The following is a 23,872-nucleotide window of genomic DNA, read 5'->3' on the forward strand; positions in this document are numbered from 1 at the left end:
ACAAAAGCAGTGATAAAAGACCTGAAGGGACGGCTGATGACTCGAACTGAACATTAGTGTGTGAGAGGTCGCCAGTATTAAACCGACTGTAAATCTAGCATTCAATTTGGAAAATGCATTTCTTCTGCTTCCACTCCTTTAATGAGTAATTTTAGCTGACTATATGTGTTTGCTGCAGAAATTTCATGGCAAGTCAAGCACTTTCTTGCACAACCGTTATATTCTCGATTCCTAACCCATCTCCTTAGTGTTGTTCAGCCTTGGGTTGCCAAAAAGAAAGAAAAAATAGACTGGGTAGAAGACTATTCATTTAGAAATGTTTAATACAAAGAGCACACTCCTGAACAATCTTAGTTGTGAACAGTCTCCCTGAAACACTAACTGATGTGCAAACAAAGTCTTAGTTGGCTGTACCCATAGGGAGTTGAAATCAACACAATAGCTTTTCAGACAGCCTCTGCAATGTGTATGGTACTGAAAAAGGAGCTTAAAACCATACAGACACCCCAAAAAACAGTACATGAAGTATGGACCATGGGTATAGCTCCAAGATTGTTTGTCTCAACAGAGAAAAAAACAACAATAGGGGAAAACTGAATTATGTATTAATAATTACATACTGATTCACTAACAAACGGTTGCCAACCAGGTGTCCTCCAGATGTTCTTAGACTACAACTATCATCAGCCCAGCCAACCATAGTCCAGCAACATCTGGAATCTCCCATGTTCCCCACCCTTGTGTTAACAGAATAGTTTCTTTTAAAAATAAAATAAAAAACCAACTTATGTTATCTATTTTTGTAAAAGACCCATCTCTAAAGCCCTACTCAGTTTGGTCCTTTTTACTGTATTGTTCCAAACTGTCTGAAACCAGAGCAATAAGCTCTAAACATGCCAATAGTCATCCATAGAACAATGGTGACCCTAGGATACTCATTATTTATGGACATTTAACATCTGCAAGAACTGACATTTAACATCTGCAAGAACTGACAGCTGAACATCAGTAGCTGAATCAGAAATAAATGTAGCACCCATTTTCTACATCACTTCTCCTTTCTGCATCTAAGCTCCTCAAGAAAACTACTTGTTCCAAGATATAATAGCATTTTTCACAATTCTAAGATCCCACTTAAATTCAATTAGATTAAAAGTATATTGCCAGAAATACTATTTTATAATAGCATTTACAATAAGGGGAAACATACTCTATAAAAAACTCTTTAATTAAAAAACTAATTTCTCTTACTGTCTTTGTAATTAAATCAGGTGCTAACTCCATAAGTAGACACCATCACCTGTGTTTAACTCCATGTTTAAAGTGCATGAAAAGGGAAGTTCTATATATAAATCAAAACTATACTGTACCTTAAAGAGTTGAATCCACCGTTTCTGTTCTGTTTGGATGCACTGTTGCATTTCTGTATTTGTGGTGACTCCAACACTTCTAAATGCTGCAATGTATTCTTCACGAACTTCTGGTTTGGTTTCAGGATATGCCAATTTAATGATTCCTAAGCAGGCATCACGAAGGCAGCGTGATAATAGTACCAGTTCTTCTAACGTAAAAGGCATCATCGATGACTGCCTTGGACCTACAACTAGACCAATACGTAAATAGAAGTTATTTCTCTGGACCCAAATTACAAGACAGAACTGGAGAAGGTATTTTGGATCTATGCTAATATCCCTGGTCAGAATTATGCCTCTTTGCTTTCAACGTAGCTAAGAGTTAGCTACATTTCTAATATAGCGGATTAAGTACAGGGTTTGGGTTTTAACATTTTTGCATGCCAATTTTATACAAGCAGTGCAAGTCTAATAAAACCTTCCCTGTTGTTTTATCTATGACAATATATCAGCAATTTTTAAACTCAAGTTTGGCACTTTATTTTTAACCAGATCCATACAACTTCTAACCCAAAAAGCCCAACACAGCTTACACACCATGTATGGAAGCACCAGAATGCTCCTTTTTACTGCCTGGCTGCTTTCAATTGCCAAAATAAAGGATGGTTAAGCACCCTGCAGAGTACCATTGCGTGTCCAATGGGTTCTGTCCAGCTTGAAAATCATTAAGTTGCTACAGGCCTGACTAAAACCCCAGCAAATTCAGCATCATTTCCCCTCCACTCCTGAGAGATATTAAAGGGCAGGGACAGACAAACAAACAGGGGAATATTTCAAAATTATGGCATAATTATAGAAACAACAAAACAATGAGACAACCAACAGTTACTCAGTTTTGTAGAATTTTGGAAAACACTGTACACTTCCAGCCCGTGTGTGTATGTGGATTATGCATACACAACTATGTGTTTATAACAATATTGATTTTTAAAGGAAAATATTTCACTAGATAAAAGCTGTAGAGGATGATACTCTTACCTTCTATAGGATCACCAAAGAATTCATTATCATGTATAGAAATAAGCGAGTGACTAAACAAGGAACTAAAAAGATAAAAGAGAGGGATGATCCGACTAGAATCTTCTAAAGACATCGGTGAGCCACGTGATATCACCTGAAGGAGTGGCACCATAGACCTTAACAGAACGAAACAAAAGATGAAGAACCGTCATAAATTTAATCTTAGGACCTGGTAACTGCGGGGCGGGGGGGAGGGAGGACTTGAGGTGACTTTTATTTTCCTGATGCCACAATATGGAACACGTTAAAAAGTGATGAAATATGCTTTTTTAGAATCAGCAAACAACATTTTTGGGCCTTTGGATGAAGGGACGTACACAAATTTATTAAATAAATAAATATTCATATAATTTATTTATATTTAAAAGGTGGAAGATTCATAATTTATCTTGTAACACGGATTCTAATAAAATAATGCTGGCATTTATGTTTCTGTTTATATAATATTCTCAGGACGGTTAACAGGCAGCTGAATATCCCAACGGAACATTAGGTATTTTCTGTCACTTAGCCAGACATTAAAAAATGTTAAAAGCTATTTTATGAATATCTACAGAGAAGACACTAACATACCAGAATGTACAGACACTCACGTTAAGAAGTCTTAAATAGCATGTTCTAAATGGAAAAATGAGGTGCACTGATGTTGGGGGGGGGGGGGAACCAAAGCTAAATTCCCAGGTGGATGGGCAGACATGATAGGTGTATCAGTGCATCATAGTACTTATAGAGGCTGATGCAACTTCAGGATCAAGAGTCAGCATGAACAACCATATTCTGGCCTAGTTAAGGGTAACAAATATAATTTCATCTTATGCAAGCTGAATTGGTTCATCAATAATAATAACTAGCTCAGTAGTGAAATTATGCAAGTGTAAAAGGGCTGCCCCCCCCCATTAAAGGAATTGTAACTCCTATTCATGTGTTTCCTCCTCCACATAATCAAGATTGTATGGAAAAGAGAGCATACATTAGTAAATTCACTTTGTGCTGCGTTCCCAGTTATCCATATAAATACAGTGATACCTCGGTTTTCAAACAGCTTAGTTCCCAAACAACTCGGAACCCGAACGCTGCAAACCTGGAAGTAGGTGTTCCAGTTTTCAAACTTTGCCCCGGAAGACAAACGTGCTCCTGAGCTTCCATTTCTACTGTTGTGCAGCTAATTTGAGTCCCCCACACAGTAATTAAGGCTTTTGTCCTCCCATTTCTGCCCTTGCACCGCTCATTTGAATCCCACTTCCATTGTAACTAAAGCCTTCCATTTCTGATTGCAGTGTTCCGAGGTGATATTTGGTGCTTTTGTTTTTGCTAAAAAAAAAATCATTTTTGTTTGTGTGGCTTTTTCATTTTTGTGACTGAGGCTTGTTTTTCGTTTTGTGATTGATTGATTGATTGATTGTGTGACTGTGGAAATGGATAAAAGCCCCCCATAGAAACAATGACTATCATCAGTGCATGTAAGAAAAAAAAAATATTTTTATTTTTATCATCTACAATACTGTCTTATTTATTTTATAGTACAGAACATTGTTTATTGCTTTCATTTTATGGATCAATGGTCTTGTTAGATAGTAAAATTCATGTTAAATTGCTGTTTTAGGGGTTGTTTTTAAACGTCTGGAACGGATTAATCCGTTTTGCATTACTTTCTATGGGAAAGTGTGCCTTGGTTTGGAATGCTTTGGTTTTGGAACGGACTTCTGGAACGGATTAAGTTTCAGAACCAAGGTACCACTGTATGCTTTTTTTAAAGTGTATTTTGTTTTTAGATGATGCATAGATGTGTTAAGAACTAAGAAGGCCCTTGTTGAATCAGACCAAAGGCCCTTCTAGCCCAGTATCCTGTTCCCAGTGGCCAACAAGTTGCCTTTGGGAAGCCCGCAAACAAGACAGCAGGCATCATTTTAGAGGAAACTTCCTTCTTCATTCTCACATAGGAGGCAGTGCCTCTTTAAGATGGCACCTGCTGTCTCCAAGTTTGTATGAAGTCCAACACACCTCCCATTTATTCTCACACACCGTTTCGTTCTGCATTGGCACACGCTGCTCCATTTACATTTAGATTATTAATGAATACTACATACCCAGTAATCATTCGTGTAGTCATTGAGGAGATTAAATACCAAAGATGCCTGAGGAACCTGGCATTAAAAGCCAAGCTGTACAGAAGTCTAAAAAGGAAAAAACAAATAGGTTGAAGAATATTGTGTGGGTAATAAAAAGCAGCTTTGTCAACTTTAATTTCAATATTTATCTCAAAGCAACATGCCTAAATAGGTATTCTTTCCAGCACTAGTCAACTCACTTTGTTTTATCTGTGTTAACTGTACAGATGCCTTCCAAATGTAAAGGCGATAGCACCCATTTACCATGCTACAAGTAATCAGAGATGATCTGTTGAAACTTAACCTGTTCTTCTATGCTTCACTTATCATTACAGGGCCCTTCCAAATTATAGTTGTAGTTAGTCACATGTATTCAATTTATTACACAAAAGCTGCTGTGAACTGAGATATTATGGGAAGACCCTTTAACAGAATTATAACCTTCCTGTAACTTTTCAAAAACATTGAACTTCTCTGAAAAAAACATTTCACATATTCAAGAACTACTACATATATTTTTGCCGTATCTTAAGCCATAAGAGCCTATGGAATTTCCAAGATCACTGAGAAAGCGAATATGATTTGGGTCTGTAACACTTAACTGTAATGTGTATCTCCCTACGGCAGGTGTGCAGAACCTCAGGTCCATAAGCTTAACTAGGACTGCCAGGCTTCACCATTTGGTCTACAGTGGGTTTCCCCAAAAGTGTGCTCACCTTATGCAGGACAGGTATTCCTATGGGGCCAAACTGAAAAGGAAGAATTGGGACCGCACAGATTCTTTCCATCCACTGGTACCTTTTTATCTCACCCAGTGGCAACAGCAAAAGGTGTTTAAAAAATTTAAAGCACTGAATATTTGGAAGAAATAATTATAGCTGAAAACAAATAAAGGTAGGTGGCCCCAGGCACCTGTCAAAATGGCCTGAGGTGGTGGAGGAGTTTTAGATCTACTTCCCAGCCCAACTAAGAGGAAAAGAGTCCAGGAAGCCAGCAAATTCCTTCCAAAGCTACATCTACTATTACCAATCCCAAAAGGAAAAGCTTTGAAATTCCCGGCAAAGTGCACCCTTATCTACAACCACAGCTTTATAAACAATTAACACTTAAAGAATTCAAATGAAATTAAAACATTCTTTAAATAATAATAATAATAATAATAATAATAATATCACCTTTTTCCATTTCTGGCAGCTATTGTAAAGCAGCATAACCCAATTACTTATGTACATTAACACATCTCACCCAACACATATTATCCTTATTTGTTAGGACATTTCATTTTCTCTAGCTGTTTTATTACTATCTGCGAATGGAATCAATTTTAGTATTTTGTTTTACTTGTTGTAATTTGAATGTACATATCGTTTTAAAATGTTATTAGCCACCTTGAGAGTCTTTGACGGAGAGACAAAATAAAAATATTTTAAACAGAACAAATATAGGATAACTAGCTTCAAACAATGGGGAGTTGGAAGGAGGAGGTATCCAATTTCAGCTTGAACTACTGGGCTGCCAAAGGCCTCCAAGGCTTTGGGCTTTATTTATTTTACATCTGTTAAGTTTAAGGGAAGAGTTGGGTAAAGAACAGCAATTTTATGTGAATCCTGCAGATTCTCTAAGCAAGCATCTAGTTGTTCACAAAGTGTACATGATTTGTGTGTGTTTGGCAGAAGGGTATCTTGTGCACCCTTGGCTTCTCTTTTTTATTAAAAAAGTGTAAACTTATTTCTGTTGGAATGGGAGAGATTAAATGACCCATTAAGCTTTATTTAGCTGAGGTGATGCTGTAAGTTAATTAGTTAAAGGCAAGATTTTCTGGCTAGGTCATAAATTGGGCCCAGTTTCCCACAGAGACCATTTAAGTTAATGAAGAGAATACAATAGAATGAGACAAGCTCATACAGCTGGATAAAAGGTCACCACAGTAGGGCAACACATTTTGACACTTCCTTCAAACTAGAAGGTGCTACAGGTAGAGGATAACAGATGTGACTGCAATTACATAAGATTAAGTGAGGCATTCGGATGCACCAGCAAGGAACTGTAAACAAATGCTGCCTTTCTGTTAATGCCTGTCCAGGACTACTATCCTGGCACAAACAAGCAAAACGCTCTCTAGATATTTTTATGCACTGTGGCATGTGGATTTTAACACAAGTTCAGAACAGTAATTTCAGGATACATTCATAAATGTTCATCACTTTGCAAAGAACGTTTCCGTGAGGCACAACTGCTTCCCAGAGGTGCCTTAAACAGTTTCTCTGAAAACATGGGTTCTCTCTAACTATGAAGGCCAATATTCCTGAGACTCATCCACCTAATGTTAGAAGATGAGCAGTTCTCATCAGGGTGGATTTGATTTAAATCAAATCGATTTAAATCACAAATTAAACCATGATTTAAATCACTAGTCAGTAAGACTTGATTTAAATCATTTTTTTACAGAAAGATACAATCTTAATATTTACAACCAGATGGTTTCATTTTTGGAATAACAAATTTTCAGAGTAGTTTTTACAGTTATATAAAAAATTTCTGATTTGCTTATACTATTAGAAATACATTGACAGATAATTATGAAATTATTGTGGGGTTTAATAAGTTAACTGTTTATATTTGGACAACTTTTCTGCTGTACTTTACTGGAAGGAGAAAAATAATCATTTCCTTAATAACAATTTAAACAATTTATTTAATTAAAACAATAACATTATAGCATATGTATCCATGTTTGTTAACTGATGTGGGGAAACGATTAAAAAAAAAGAACCCTTAGACTGAGTTTTAGCACACATGAAAAATTTAAAACAAATCTTATTTCCTGATGAATAGCCTTTGGACTATAATGTAACTTAAATAGAAAACTATCTTTAGAAAGATTTTTCCCCAAAAAGCATTTTATTTTAAAAATCCGATTTAAATTTTTAAAAATCCGATTTAAATCAAAACAATCCAATTTAAATTTTAAAAATCCATTTTTAATTTTTTAAAAAAATCACAGATTTTTATCCACCCTGGTTCTCATGCAATAAGAAACAAATACATTGTCATGAATCAGCCATATTGACACTTAATTTTTCAGAAAGTATGTTAATGATCAAGGTGCAAACCCCAATATCCAACTGCTTGAATAGAGTTTAATTTAATTGCATGAAGGGAGCCAATTAAATAAGTAGCAAGCAACCCTATGCTGGGCTTGAACGAAGGAGGTGACCTGGTGAAAAGGCCGCCACATCTGACCAGTGGACACTGTGAGGCAGCACTCGTATCTGCTGTGTGCTGCTTGCTAATCCCCCCTCTGGCCTCTCGTGAGCACTACTAATTACCAATCTATTCCTGGAAAAGGATAGAATGTAAAAGAAAAACCCACTAAGTCACAATACCATTTCCTTCAGAATGTCCTGAGGTGGCTTGTTAGAAGCTCATCTAGCTAGACCTCCCAAACAAACGAAATCCTCATTATTTTGAAAAGCAAAGGAAGATGCCTTATAACCAATGAGACCAATGGTCCATCTAGCACAATATTGTCTACACCAGCAACAACCAATACGGTCCCCTCCAAATGTTCCAGCCAACAGTAAGGAACGGTGTGAAGTGTAGTTCAGCAACATCTGGAAGGCAACACATTGGCTATCCCTGGTCTATCTTGACTTGCAGTAGCTTTCCAGGATTTCAGACAGTTTCTTCTGACTAGACCTGGAGATGCCAATGATTGAATCTGGGATTGCTTGCATGCAAATCATGTGCTCTACAGCCCTTGTTCGTCCTTCCAGTTGCTGCTGCACAACAACTCCTATCAACCCCAGTCAACATAGTCAATAGTGAGGGATGGTGGGAACCACAGTCCAGCAACATCTTCAAAGCCAAAGGTTTGCCACCCCTGCACTAGCCTCAATCTGTTTCTGTCTAGTCAACAGAAAAATCCAGGATCTTCTGCAGGATGTTCCTGAGAGCCCCCTTCCAAGCCTAAATTTGGTTCTAGCTACCCATGGTTCTAGCCTAGCCCTGACCGAATGCAAGTGCAGCACACAGCCATAGCTCATACTCCCTATGCCTCACATTTCCATGCTCAACATGGAACCTGTAATTACCAATCAACAAGCTTTCCCCTTCAAAACTGGGAAAAATAAAACACAGGAAACAACTTGTGAATTATTCAGCAATTCCAAGATCTGATTTTGCAGAAGTATAGTGTGCGTTTAACTTTGACCAACTAAAAATGTAACATTATAGGCATAACAAAATAGTAGCTGAGGGATGGATGTCTACAATTCCATCGGACAAAGTCATCTCTCATATCGGTATGTAACCGGGAATAAAAGCAGTACTGTAATTCATATTTTACTTCCGGGTGGTACTTCTGGAAATTTCAGTCTATTCCGAATTTCTATACATCTTAACAGGCAACAAGCAGACAGGAAACAAAATTAGAAACCTGACAATTCAAATTAATTTTTCCAAAAAAAAACCCAGAAGAGAGCTCTAGATGAAGTGAAATTAACAAGCACTACAAAGAATAGCCACATGGGTTTTATAGGAAATGAAAACATTCAGTTAATTTAACTACAATAGCACATTGACAAAGATGGATTAGAGGTGTAAGAACTAACTGCTTAAGAACAAATGGTCATTTCCTTTAGGTACAATTTATTCCAAAATTGCTTTTCTCTGTACACCTGGTGCTACACAATGTCGACACAACACAGAAATAAACTCAATAACATAATATAGTCCTAGTTATTCTAGAATCTATCCTGACATTCCCATTTACTGAAAAATCAAACAGGCAGTTAAAAGGAACTAGTACTCCCAGTACAGACATACACATGGGAGGAGAGTATGGCTGCAATCTAATATTCAATTACCTAGAAGTAAGGCTCATTGAAATCAATGGGACTTCCTTCTGGGTAGACATTGAGCTAAATTGTTTTTCTCAATTAGAACAGGGGTGGGGAACCTTTGACCCATCAGGGAGTCCAATTCGACCCATGAGGCCATTTCCCCCCACACCACGCCCACCCATCCATCAGATGATATCACATATAATATCAGCTGATAGGCAGCACCTTCTCCTTTGAGTAGTGGGTGGGCAAGCAGATGCTGTACAAAGCAGGTTTCTCTGCTTGCCCCCCACCTGCTTCAAGTAGAAGTGCTTTGAGTTAAGTCCACAGGCTCCGAAGGGTTTAAATACACATAGTAACTGTGCCCTTCCATCATACAGATACTCCATGTCTCCCATCTATTTATTACATTTATATCCCACCTTTCTTCCATCATGGAGCTCCAGATGGCATACATAGGACTCCCAGGCAGTTTCCCACTCAGGAACAGACCAGACCCAGGTCTCTTAAGCTTCAGCAAAGTTGCTGTACCCTTCAGACCTTGCCCCAGATCCTCCTAACTCATAACTTGAAGGCAAAGGTAAAAGGCAGGGAATAGAGACACTGACCAGTGTTACTGCTCGCTTCTGATCTTTATTGCTTTCTCACAACACACACTCAAGGCCTGTGCACTCACTGCAGCCTGACCTGCAGCAATGCCCTGTGCTTACATTGGCACAAATACTACCGGTAGCACAGCAACAAAGGGTCCTCCATCTACCAAATGGCTGCAAAGATAAGGAAATATTTATTTCACCAGCTTTGCAAGTGTGAACACACCACAAAGATGTTAGGACTGCACTCTTAACCTGCCCTTATGTGTAACTCTGCTTTTTGCATAAAAAAGGGAAAGCATAGTATGTTAAACTCTACAGTTAATGGTAACAGATCATTAAAAATGTATTTAATAGAGAGCAGTAAATACAATATTTTAATTCTTCCATAGAGAACAAATTTCCCTGAAACAGAAATGGAAATTAGCATATTGCTCTAATTGAATACTTTGGTCTTTGAGTGCAGTAGGGCATCCCAACAATACGAACACCATTTTTCATTTAGTATTCCACCCCTCATAACTAGAAAGTAAAAAATAGAAAGGGGTGATCAAGAAAGGAGGGTAGAGTGCCATTATTTTTATTGATTGATTACATAAAAGTGAATTTAAGCAGGTACACATACCCTGCATGCCAAGGTGCACCTGCCAGAAATCTCTCCTTTGTCACCCAAAGAAGAGAAAGGCAGACAGTAAAACAATTAAAAGCAGGCCCCTTTGAGTTAAAGGTGAGCTGTGGGTCTGAAAGGGCTGCCAGCTTAACATGCGCACAATTAAAGTTAACCACTTTCATAACCTGGAAGCAAAACCAAATAAATTTACACAAAGAACTACAGGACTTTAAGCACAGCTCCTTAGAGGAAATAGAGGCTGTCGTCATACAATTAAGGCTATAGAAACGTCACTAATTAAGCACCTTTCCTACACAGTTCACCAATAAACCACAAGTCAGAGCAATGGTCCATTTAAATCCCTTAATTACTATCCAAGGCAATAGACCACTTGCAATAAAGAGAGGCATACTAATTCAGTTTCTGCTATGATCTCCGGGTCTCACATCCTGTTCTAATGCCATTAGTTGACAAAGAACTAATTACCCTAATCAAGTGATCACAGTTTCACTGACATCTTACTTCCTTGAGTAGCTATAAACACCAGTGGGCTAAAGAGACTGCACCACTTAGCTTTCTATATTGTTGTTTACCAAGCAGTTTGAGTCAACTGTAGTAGGGCATTCCCAAAATACCAGGAATATTTATGGTTTTCCCAGTAACTGTGCAATTCACCATTTCTTGTGAGTTTAAATTTAAAGAGGTAGTTGTACCACTTATTCCGGGGCCAACGCCAAGTATTTTATGGAGGTCTGCAGTTACATTTAATGTTTAAGTCTTTCTAATCAACACCTCTCACATTTAGCTAACCTCTTAAAGAGGCAGGCCAGGGTTTTTAGTTTGTTCCCCTGCATTAATAGCTGGACCCACCCACAAAGATATATCAGTAAACTGTTTTTTTAAACTAACCCATCACCACCACAGCCCCATAGGGCATGTGGAGCTGCTGTCTGAGAAAAGTTTAGCTTAGCCAACCGGACTCATGTACAAGAAGTTTTGAGAGAACTGCATAGACTACCTATGCACTTCCAGGTGCTTTTAATTACTCTGAAATTAGGCAGCAACCGATTTGAGCCAGGGTTACGTCCCAGTCTCCCATGTCCATTGGCATGGCCCATGTAAGGGCGTCCTGCTGTGTTCCACCCCTGCTCTGCATTGTGATGTTTTTACAACAATTTCGGGGCACTCCCAGGTTCAGCACAATGCATGTGTGCATGGTCGCGCACATATCAGAAACGCTCTAATGGTCACTGCCTGTATTAGATATAATTAAATTTTATGGTTTTATACATGTATTGTGCCCTGCGATCAGTTATGACAGCGAGCGGCTTAAAATATTTTAAATAAACAAAAATGCACCTTTGGGCTTAGAGAACTAGATTCATGTTTATTAGGATTCTGGATGATAAGACTACACATTTCTATCCACTCGTCTAACAAGTTGGCTTCAACTAGGGCCAGGGCTTTCTCTGTATTGGCACCGACTTGGTGGAACAGTCTATCACAAGAGACCAGGGCCCTGCGGGATTTGGCATCTTTCCACAGGGCCTGCAAGACGGAGCTGTTCCACCTGGCCTTTGGGTTGGTTTCTGTTTGATAGTTATGCTTCATTCTTTTATTGGTGGGCTATTTGGAAATGAGACTGCAGTTTTAATTTTGAATTTTTAAATTTGTATTTTAATCTGTATTTTAAATTGATTGTTTTCATGTTTTTGCTGTGATTTTAATTAGTGTTAGCCGCCCTGAGCCCGATTTTTGGCTGGGAAGGGCGGGGTATAAATAAAAAATTATTATTATTATTATTATTATTATTATTATTAAGTGTACTACCAGCAATTTTTATAAAGCTTGTAGTGCTGCATTTGTATTCCTAATGTGAGTGGGCTATTCCATAGAAAGCATGGAAAGCCTTCATGCTGCTTTAGCAACTAGCCTGCTTATTTCACTTAAAAACCATGAGCAAGGCACATTCCATTGTCATACCCCTGTGAATAATGTTTAACTGGTCTGGGATGGAGTCCTACCCAATAATTCACAGGTGATAAATGCTTGCAGGGGTTAACGGCTAACATGGTAATGGTTACAATAGGTAATGGTTGTAAAGTGGGAAGGTGGCATAAAAATTCTTATAAAATTCCAAAATCCACATTAGGGCAATACCTTTTTTTAAAAACCAAATAAGTTCCAGAGAACTCAGAACCTTGCATGCTATTTTTGTCACATTTTGGTTGGCCTAAGAGGTATTTCCCCATTGTGGAATTTGGAATTTCTTATTGGCCAACAGCATTACCTTTACTTTTAAAACAAATAGCTTACACTTAAGCTGCAGAAAGAGGTGGAAACGCAAGAACATAAACGAGCCTGCAGGACCATCTAGTTCAGCATCCTGTTCTCACCATGGTCTACTACAGGGGTCCCCAAACTAAGGCCCGGGGGCCGGATACAGCCCAATCGCCTTCTAACTCCGGCCTGCGGACAGTCTGGGAATCAGTGTGTCCTTTTATTTAAAATGCATCTCTGGGTTATTTGTGGGGCCTGCCTGGTGTTTTTACTTGAGTAGAATGTGTGCTTTTATTTAAAATGCATCTCTGGGTTATTTGTGGGGCATTGGAATTTGTTATTTTTTTTCAAAATATAGTCCGGCCCCCCACAAGGTCTGAGGGACACTGGACCGGCCCCTGCTGGAAAAGTTTGCTGACCCCTAGTCTACTAGATACCCCTGGTAGGGTATATGGGAAACCCACAGTAGTTAAGATCTAAATTGGTTTAAGATGGAAAGCTCTTTGCCTCCTGGTTTCCAAACATCTGCAGATCCCTACCACAGCCTTGTTTTCAAGGTTCTCTCAGCAAGTGCATAGTCAATGAAATAAAATGATCTGTTTCTATATCAAAGCAACCAAGGATCTCAGTTTTACCAAAAAGTGTCAAAATCAAAGAGAACTGCCTATATCCTGTTGACCTTAATATATTTCTAGGGCTTCTGGACAGTGAGCTTCCAAATAATTCCAACACATACTACTGATGAAGTTAACATAGGACCAGTGTTTCAGGCACACAGGAAAGAATGCCAGAATTGCTCCTAAATTAGTAGTTTTATGTCTCCAAATGCACTTTTCTTTTTTTAGACTTACCTGACTTTTGGCACCATCATTCGGTGCTGCACCATCAATGTGTGGCAGATGGAAGCCATCAGAGTAAAAACTTCTTCACTAGCTGAATCTCTCCAAACCATGTTTAGCAGAGTGTTTGTCTGCTGCTTTGTATCCAGTTTTGAAAGACACTCTTCAGTTATATATTGGACTGATATTCTTCCATCTCCCTGCAAAAGGAAATAAAAAATTAACATCTCAAAGAATCTGAGTTTTTAAAATAATGATGTATATTAACCTCTTTTGGGTAGGAGGAACTAACAAGCCTCAAAGCACTTATTGCAATTTTCAGCAAAAACAGCGTATCGGTGGATAAATGGATTTGGAAATGCAAAGATATGCTTCTGAATCCCACAGTACGTGGAAGAGGCTGGTACAGTACTATATTAGTCCTTCTGTTCAAGGCAAGCCACACCACCTAAAAGGCAGGTGGAGGGGAGAGAACTCAGTCACAGATCAGCACCAGCCATGCAGTATGCCTGAGCAGTTTAATCACAATGAGCGCGGGGGGGGGGGGGGGGCGGGATGTAGTCTCTTTTCTCTGAAGGGCTATTCCACTTTTCTATCTGGGTTCCTTGTCTACTACCCTAGTACTAGATGAATAATAAAGAAGGCTGCCATGAAGAAAAACCCTGCAATACTTGTATAATCAGTTTGCAGATTACAATGTAGTACAGCAATGGCCTGCCGCTCCAGTATGTTGGATCTTTGCACACACCTGGATGAGTAAAGAAAGCATCAATGTATGGACAACCTGAAGCAGGGTTGGGAATCTTTTTCAACCCAAGGGCTACATTCCCTCATACAGGAAGGAAAGCACACACGCAACATCCCATTCACATAATTAAATTCATCCACACACACTCTCACACACACCCATTCACACACACTGCAGCCATGCAAAATCTAGTGTGCTTCCAACAAAAAGGCTGTGAGCCAGAGGACCCCAAACCTAAAAGTTCTTGAACTTTCCACACTGTATTGTGGCTCTTGTTCTACAAAGTTTCACCTAATGTTCTGGTTAACCACTGAAAGCTAATGTCCAAGTATTCAAATTCTTCAGAAATGTGGTTTCAAGTCTTGATTAACTTATTCCAGAACTTCACTTTTTAGTTATTTCACTTTGTATCCATGGCTTTATTAACTAATTATATTCAAGCGAGATACCCAAGAATGAGTTTTTAAAGCTCCAAGACTGAAATATATTGTTTTTATTATTAATTTTATTATATAAAATAAATTAAAATAAAGTGAGTCCCTTATGGAACTCAACCCAACTCAAAATAGTGTTTAAAGACCAGAGTTATTTTTCATTTGTGTATTTTCAAGGTCCGTTTTCCAAAAGCATATAAGAAACATAACAATGCCTTAATTCTCAAATCTGAACAACTATTTATAAAAACCTAAATAGTAATGGCTAGTTCAAAGTCTGTTGTAAAAAAGAGTATCTACTAGCATGTGTCCAAGTGCAATGTGTGATGCCTAATACCAGCAACTTTAATATTTTTTACTGCCTGAAATTGACAAATCAGGCTTCTATTTATAAATGCATACAAAGAGCAGTGAGGCTTTTATACACAACCTCACTGATCTTTCTGAACAGTCATTAAATTCTATGCCCCCATTAGAATTCCATTCTCTTCCACAATAAATCACAGTACATTATGCAGCCACCTGTGTAATGTGCTATTTGACTGCAATTGACATGCCTAGCCATGAAAAAGCCACTGTAAGCAGTCTGCAACAAAACACCTGGAAATGAGGTGGGTTGGGAGAGGCACTGCACACAATATTCGAAGTTCAACACACACAAAACATTAAACATTTGTGCTTCCCCACACCGAAAATACAAGGGAAACTGCAAACCGTCTACATGTAAATAGATCCAAGCCAAATATAAGTTAACTACAGTCATACCTCGTGTTACGTATGCTCTGGGTTATGTACTTTTCGGGTTACGAACTCTGGTAACCCAGAAGCGCAACCCGGAGCGCGCACGACACACAGATGCACAGAAGCGTTCTGCACAGTTCACGCATGCGCAAACCGCTACTTCCGGGTTTTTCGCGCGCTTGTTCGGGTTGTGTACTTTTCGGGTTACAAACTGTAACCCAGAACCAATTACGTACGCAACCCGGGGTACCACTGTACTGCCAATATATTTTGCTGCAAAAGCCGAAGAAGAATGGAGTATTACAGAAGAGGAAGCCTACTCCAAGCTTGAGTGTTACCACTGTGCATTTAATACCTACAGGCATGGAAGTCATCTTGCTAATTCCTTCATCTTCATCTTCAGAGTCACTGGTTGAATCTTGGCAGTCTGCACCTGATGCAGACACTGGTAACTGAGAAAGAAATGTTTGAAGTACTCGCAGGTACACAAGCAGCCCTTCTTCTGAAAGAGATCCTATATTGAGAAAAAGATTAAATACAGAATAAAGAACACAGAAATACTGACCAGGGATCACTTATGGACTCTTTGTAAGAAACTGAACAAGTCTACTAATCAGCACACCCTCTGCTGATACTGTGCATATTTTAGGGATAAGTAAAATATATATGGGTTCATAGGCCACATGATGTGCAGATTTTTCAAATCTTGAGATTCTGAGCTTTCTTAAGTTTTTAAGACCTCACTCCTGTCAATATCCAAACTTGAGAACCTAAAAACAATGATTAAATTAAGCATTGGGTTTCTGAGTTCAGTAAAGAACCAAAACCATGTATTTATTCTATTGCAAATATCACGATCACCTTGCGTTTTTATAACAGTATAAAGTCAACCTGCTAAATTTTCACTGGGATGTTCAAGGTAGAAAGTAGGAGAACCTGGGTTCAAACCTCTTATTCAGGCATGAATGTGACCAAAGACCAGTCAATTAACTCTCAGTTTAACATACCTCACACAGGTCTTAAGGTGAACAATGCAGTGAATCGCAATGTACTCTGCCTTAAGGTCTTTTGGAAGAAAGATAGGATGTAGTAGAAGAGGCATAATAGTTGTTGTAATAATAATAATAATGTTTGCAACTGTATGCTTTACGTACCTAAATATGTTTCACCAACAGTTAGAACAACGTAGAAAAGCCAAGGAGCTCTCTCACTTTTCCTCAAACGCCTGCTTTCTGTTAACAATAGTGCATTCAAAAAGAGTTCATAAGGAAAACAGGTCTTCACATCTGCAAGCGCTGGAATGATGAAATGAAATATCTGGTCTGTAAAAGGTGCTGCCAGGAATTCTTCTGTAAAAGCAGCAAAATTCTGTTGCCTGTGGAAGGTAAAGAAAGGATTCTCTTTATGGGAAATGTGAACATACCTTTCCACCACTACATTGGCAATACAATAAAATATTCAAGTTTGGAAATATATTTTACCCATTGGGATTTTTTTTCTTTTTAATTGTCAAGGTGCATTTTATTAATTCTGTTTCTACCCTCTTGTATTTATTTTTGCTAAACAAGTCTGCAGAACAGTAATAAGAGGCTGTTTTAAGACTAGAAAGAGATGGTCTAGTCATTTCACAAAGCTTTATGTATTTGTTCCATTAGTACCTATTAGTGCTTTGCCGTGATAAGGGGGGGATTAAACTAATACATACCAATGCACAACTAAACATGCTTACCTGGCATTTTCTGGACAGGAGCTATAATTAAAGTGCAATGGTTTCAGAACATTCTCTAACAATATTTTTGCAATAGGAACTCGAGACACATCAGAATACTCAATACTTGATGGAAGCTTGTTATTTATTAGCAGATAAAGAGACCTGTAGTATCCTGAAAGAAAAAGAATTCAAGCATTTGTACCCATTTTAAGGCATACATTTATTTTTAAACAATAAAATTATTTTACAACTGACTAAAATATATTTCAGAGGCAGAGGCATGTTAAAGGTTGCACAAACACAACTACGAGTCTTGTAGGATGCCAAGTACCAGCTTTTATGGGCCAAAGACCACATTGTGAGATGTGCTTTAATATAGTAACTATAATTTTAGCAGCATTGCTGATACACTAAGAAAAAAAACTGGCAACTGATCTCATCTAGTTAATCAAATCCAAAAATTTGTTTTATTTACATCTAGGAAATAGTGCCAATTCAAAGCACTGGCTCTTCAAAACACCAGCTACATCTGCTGTTTCATAGTATTATGGAATTTGAGCCTAGTAGTCCATGGTTTTAAAATTACAAAAAGAACGTTAAAAGGACTTTGCATTAAACCCTTACATGCCATTCTTAAGGATGTATGTTCTCAGTGTAGCTAACAATTAGGCAATATGAACATTAAAGCCATCAAGTTAAAATAGCAAGAGTAAAAAATAACACACACTTTTTTAAAAAAAACAAAAAACAACCTGAATAAAGCATCAGGAAACATTTGAAAACATATACAACCATCTGCAAGGAATTAACATTTACAATATTTCAATAAGAAACAGCATTTTCGAAGACATAAGAAGATTATGTTTCATTTAAGTATTACTGCAATATTCACAAATGTTGGGTATTACTGTAAATGTAGCTCATTCACAAAGCTGGCAGCTGTTACATATTCAAAGTTCAATAAACTTTTGAAACGCAATCATTACACAAACCTTTTTGAATCACGTAGTGCAAGATTTGTTCAATTATTGATGCTACATAGTTAGCATCTTGTAAAACAGGCAAATAGGTATTCTCAGATGAAAATACTTCAAGCATCCTCATAGGAAGTGCAACATTCAGACTGTCATCATTGCAGTTTTGCAGCAATCTATGACAAAAATAAAATTTGTCACTCAAATGGTATAGCTTTTCCCTTCTAGTGAAAAAGGAATACAATTCTAACTTGCAAACAATGAAATAAGCTTTCAGACCTCAGAGTTCAAAAGGAAACATAAAGTGCTCTTGTCCCTAGAGCCAGCTGGGGCTAAAGACTTCACAATGGCCATTTAACATATTTAATATAGATTTGTAGCCTTTAAGTGAACTAATTCAGTTAAGGAACATGGTTAAGTCCACAGTGAGCTGATTTAAGTTTACTTGTTTTTACCTGCAACATAAGCCCAACAGCCTTTTTATCTGGAACAGGCATGTAAGTTTCTCAGGGCCATCAAGCTGCTTCACAAACTGAGAATTCTGCTTAATCAAGTTCTGACATATCCATATCTGGAGGTGGGGGGGGAAAGACATCCGCAGATACAAGTGTTAAAATGCTCTAAAAAGTAACACTGGTGCTTTTTGTGACTGTTCATGTACATAAAGCATGCATGAGCATCTAAAGCAGGAATGGACAATCCATTAGGAACTAGCTCAAGCAAACGGATTAGCAACCATACACATACAGTGCCCTGCAGCTGCTTTTAAGAGAAGGAAAGTGATGTGACCTCACCACACTGACCCCCACCCCCAAAGATTCCACACTTCAGCTTTATTTCATTTAAACACCAACATGTACCAAAGGAAGAAACAAATTGCTGGGTGTTGCATATACCAGTACGTTTTATTTTGTTGTTGCCTCATGAGCATTGCAGAAAGGTTTTTATGTAGAAGAGGCATTCTTGAGAGGAACTTATGAGTCTCAGGTTCATTCCCAAGTGTTGTTTCCCCCCCCCCCCCAATGCATACTCAGCCAAATAAGCCTGTGCCATCTTCAATTAACTATAAACTGCTATATAAATTTTATGAAATAAATAAAAAGCCCTTAAGGTTAGACAGCACTGACTTTATGGCAGCATCTGAATGTTTATTAGGATGTCATGTTCTCCAAAAGTTTGGGTGGAGCCACACACTTCAGCATGAAAACTGAAAGCATGTTTTCCCACAGGAAAGCGGGGATTTTTTGGGGGTGGCACCATTCTCTTGCAGCAGATGGTATACTGGCCTTAGTGAAAGCCTGACCTTATGGGAGGGAAGAAAGAGTCCTTTCTTGGGGTTGCTACCAGAAAAGGAGGAAGAATAGGAAAGCCACCCCCTCTCAACAAGGACAAGTAACTTTCTGCATGTCCAGATTCAACCTCACTGTCTTTTGAACAGATAATTTAGTACTGACAAACAAGAAATTAAAAGTAATTATTAATAATTATTAAAAACACACAATAAACTGGAATCACTCTCATTGAGTACTTACCAAACGTTTAGAATCCTCATTATGCCTATAGAAAAACAGAAGTTGGCGAACTAAAAGAGTCAGATTTGCTCCATTGGCAGTGGAGAAAGTTCCTCCAGATTGCGCTAGATTAGCACAGTAATCAAATTCGCTCCTCTGAATGGAATACTTAAATTGAAGAATAAAATTTTAAGTTAATGTACTGTATTGTCAACATTATGAAACACAGGCAAGATTTCAATATACTCATTTGAAGCTGCAGCTTTCATTGATAAGCCAATGGACAATTTTATGCATATAATTTCTTCAGCATTGAATTTTGTTTATAACCCGAGGTACACTGCGGTACAATCACTTGCTCAAGGCCAAGTGTGGAGGTTAAATTGGCTTGTACACAAAGGTGCAAAAATGCAAAGTGATGTCATAGCAATTTCAGAAATTTTAAAAGCATAATCAATCAGTACAAGTATTGTCATCTGTACACATCGACTCCCTCAGATCCTATGGAAACAGAACTTCCTATGTACTAAGAGCAGAATTAGAACTCATTTTGAAAGCTAGAATGAACCAAGAATAAAATGAATGTGAAGGAAGTACTTCTGTCTGTGTGAATTCATCTTCTACTGCATTATTCATCTAATTGAGACTAACAATAAACAAGTTTCCCAACAGACATTACTACTATACATATGAATAAATGTAACAGATTAGAACCACTGTACATATTTTCATAATTTCATTGCATTTTTACACAGGCAAGGATTGAAAGGGCTATCTGTAATGTTTGCTCCTGCCCACTGGCCTGTTTCCAGAAGTCAGGCTCCAGAGCTTCCTATGTAGCACAAGGAGCTTCAGTCAAAGGGAAGGTATTTGGCAAACCTCTGGGCATAAACAGATGTTCCTGGGAGAAAGCACAGGGTTCTTTAAAGCCATACAATAGATATTTTATATTTCAGATTATAGTTCATTTTTACTGTGTTCTTATTCATCACAAGTCCTTCTAAATGGAGTTCCAAACTAAATTTAAGACTATGATTTCCCCATAGGCTGCAACCAATAATCCCAGTCCAGAGAATCACTGAACAGGAGTCTTATACTACAGGGAGAGAATGACTAACATACAGTACAAGCTTGTCCACATGGCTATTACATAGTGGGTTTGAGGAAGTAGTAAGTATCACAGGGTTTTCTACAGCAGATCAGCATACATTGTTTCTGCACACACTGACAGTAGTCACTAGAAGGCAGGCTGAAATAGCAACAGTGTCAACTGTTAGATACCGGTATATCTTTCTGTGGTCATTGTGCAAACTCAGAAGCACATAAGAAAAGTCAATCATAAAAAATATGCCTACTTGGTGTTTTCTGTCCCTGTACCCACGAACAAAGGACTGGATGATTATTGCATTTTTCAGCCTTCTCCTTTCTTCCTAAGGAGACAAGACAAAGGTCAAAATAAAATTTGCTGCTTTGTAGTTAATAGAACAAAGCACTGACAAGAAAACACATGTGCAGTCACTGAATAACCTGACACACACAAAAAACTATCTCTTCAATAGTATCAGAGGAACACAAGCAGTGGCGTTTGTGGTAGAGAGGTCTGGGTTCTCCACCTAACTTGGGCTTACACTGCCCGACACCAAGCCACAGCCAAACAAGACAGACTGAAAGGAACACAAATATCTCGCTGCCCATTAGGAGCATTGTGCTTTTCCATTGATATGCTTTTCTGCTGTTATGCAAGCTCTCTTTATTATATGCATAGCCAACAAGTTTACCATATACCCTGTAATGTATTTCCTGTCGAATCTGTCAAATTTAAAACAAAGTGTTTTTTAATTATTATTTTTAAAAACTAAGTTCCTAGCCTTTATGCTATGGGTAGGCAAACTAAGGCCCAGGGGCCAGATCCGGCCCAAGTGCCTTCTAAATCCGGCCCGCGGATGGTCTGGGAATCAGCGTGTTTTTACATGAGTAGAATGTGTGCTTTTATTTAAAATGCATCTCTGGGTTATTTGTGGGGCATAAGAATTCGTTCATTTTTTTCCCTTCAAAATATAGTCCAGCCCCCCCCCACAAGGTCTGAGGGATAGTGGACCGGCCCATGACTGAAAAAGTTTGCTGACCCCTGCTTTATGCTGAAAACTCAAGCCAAATGCTGTTTGGGCAGGACGTCCATTGTTTAGAGACCAGAGCATCACCCCCCTACAAAGCTCCTTGCGTTTCCCACCAGCTAATAATAAACTAAACCTCGCATCTCATATGCAATATCTATGTACAACTGTGCCCCAGCATTCATTATGTACCCCATGGCTGTCAAAACAGAAAATGTTGACCCAAAGCTACTAAAATATCTGTTTAATAGTTGTTGGTAGAATGAGAATACAGCATTACAAGTTAAATACAGTGGTACCTCGCTAGACGAATGCCTCGCTAGACAAAAAACTCGCTAGACGAAAGGCATTCGCTAGCAAAAGGGTGCTTCACAAGACGAAGTTTCCTATGGCTGCGACTCGCGAAACAAAAATGTTTCGCGGTTGTTGTTTTTTTCGTAAGCTGCGGTTCCTCCGACCGTGCTTCGCAAGACGAAATTTCCGTTATACGATAGCACTCGTGGAACGAATTAGTTTCATCTTGCGAGGCACCACTGTATGAAAAAAATAATTACCTGAAGTGGAATTCAGATTTTTATACACTACTGTGGCAGCACCGATAAATGAAGGAATGATAGAACAGAAATAAGAAATTGAATGAATAAAGATTTGGCAACAAGTGAGCCAAGGATATTCAAATTACAGACCCTGGAAACAGGGAGCCTGCTGATCAACTTGTACCGGGTTTTTTTTAACAGAAACAAAACAGGAAAATTCAACAGCAATCTCAACAGCAGCAGCAACTGATCTTCCACAGCACACAGCTGAATTATAACACAAGACAGTTATATTCTCCTCATTAGGCATAGGTTTCATCCAAGAATGCATAATTGTCAATTAGTGACCCATAGTTGCAAATGTTTGAAGCCTGAGGTCACTGCAGCAATTTCACTACACTCATTTTTTAAAGCCGTGTCTGATTTTATTCTCAATAGACTGAGTCATGTTTTCTTCCTGATATATGCTACATCTTCAAAAGTACATTAATGTAACAAAATATATTCTTGTAAATACAGAGTGCCTTGTTTCTTATGCACATTTTCTGCATCAAAGCCTTACAAATAATGAAACAGGCAAATTATCTGGTCATTGGAGCTGATAAAAGAATTTCCCTATTTCCTCCCTTTAAAGGCAAGCACTCTCCTTTAAAGGCAGGCTTGGTGTATCACACAGATCAAGAAAAGTGGTTTGTTAACAAACTGTACACAGACTGTCAGGAACCACTGCTTGAAGTTTGCTTGTTTTGAAACCGAGAAGAACTGGCTGGTTCAGGTGACACAACAAGCCTAGCTGTACGGGAAGCAGGAAAAGAAATTGTTGGTGTCCAAGAGAGGAGGATGAAAGCTAGAGGCAGCTCCTTCCCGCTATGCATATGTCAGTAAACCATGGTTAATCAGGAAACATTATCATACAAATCCCTAATGAGAATGGCATAATAGACACTGCTCTAGTCTGCCAAACAAGTGTGTGAATCAGCCCTACAACTAGTTTTTCTGCTAGTGAGTCAGGATCATGTTAGCAATTCTAAGGTACCATGCTTGCATACATTATCCCAGCAAAATGTAAATTTGGTGCAAAACTATGTAATGCAGGGGGACCCTACTCCTTCGGGTAGTGAAAAGCGGGATATCAAATCCAAACTCCTCTTCTTCTTCTTAGCATTCAAAAATTCAGCAACTACAAAATGAGGAAAACAGGAGGTTTTAAAAAGCCAATAACCAAACTATTTTATTAATTTAGGAGTTTTATATACCATCCTTTGCCAGTAAGCCTCAGGGAGGTTTACACTGATAAAAAAAAACAATAAAATAAAATACTAATTTAATCTAAATTAGTTCCTAACTCCAACAAAGAGAAGGGACGAAAGACAGCATCAAACTGCTCATCAATGCTT

General features: G+C 38.3%; 1 protein-coding gene across 2 annotated transcripts in view; it reads right to left on the reverse strand.

Moving 5' to 3' along the window:
- UBE3C (ubiquitin protein ligase E3C) overlaps positions 1–23,872 on the reverse strand; it is a 60,001-nt gene that overhangs the window by 29,987 nt on the left and 6,142 nt on the right. For both annotated transcript variants that reach the window (XR_004427678.1, XM_033165796.1), the window contains exons 3-13: positions 21,181–21,255; positions 19,847–19,993; positions 18,770–18,885; positions 18,333–18,490; positions 17,359–17,512; positions 16,784–17,004; positions 15,989–16,143; positions 13,719–13,906; positions 4,520–4,606; positions 2,391–2,548; positions 1,371–1,603 (exon numbers count right to left, since the gene is read on the reverse strand). Coding sequence is in view for 1 of the 2 variants with exons in the window: in XM_033165796.1 (XP_033021687.1) it covers positions 1,371–1,603; positions 2,391–2,548; positions 4,520–4,606; positions 13,719–13,906; positions 15,989–16,143; positions 16,784–17,004; positions 17,359–17,512; positions 18,333–18,490; positions 18,770–18,885; positions 19,847–19,993; positions 21,181–21,255 (1,692 nt within the window). In the remaining variant the exon portion in view is untranslated. The remainder of the gene's footprint in view (positions 1–1,370; positions 1,604–2,390; positions 2,549–4,519; positions 4,607–13,718; positions 13,907–15,988; positions 16,144–16,783; positions 17,005–17,358; positions 17,513–18,332; positions 18,491–18,769; positions 18,886–19,846; positions 19,994–21,180; positions 21,256–23,872) is intronic.

This window comes from Lacerta agilis, chromosome 12 (assembly GCF_009819535.1).
Source record: "Lacerta agilis isolate rLacAgi1 chromosome 12, rLacAgi1.pri, whole genome shotgun sequence".
In the NCBI taxonomy this organism is placed as follows: Eukaryota; Metazoa; Chordata; class Lepidosauria; order Squamata; family Lacertidae; genus Lacerta; species Lacerta agilis.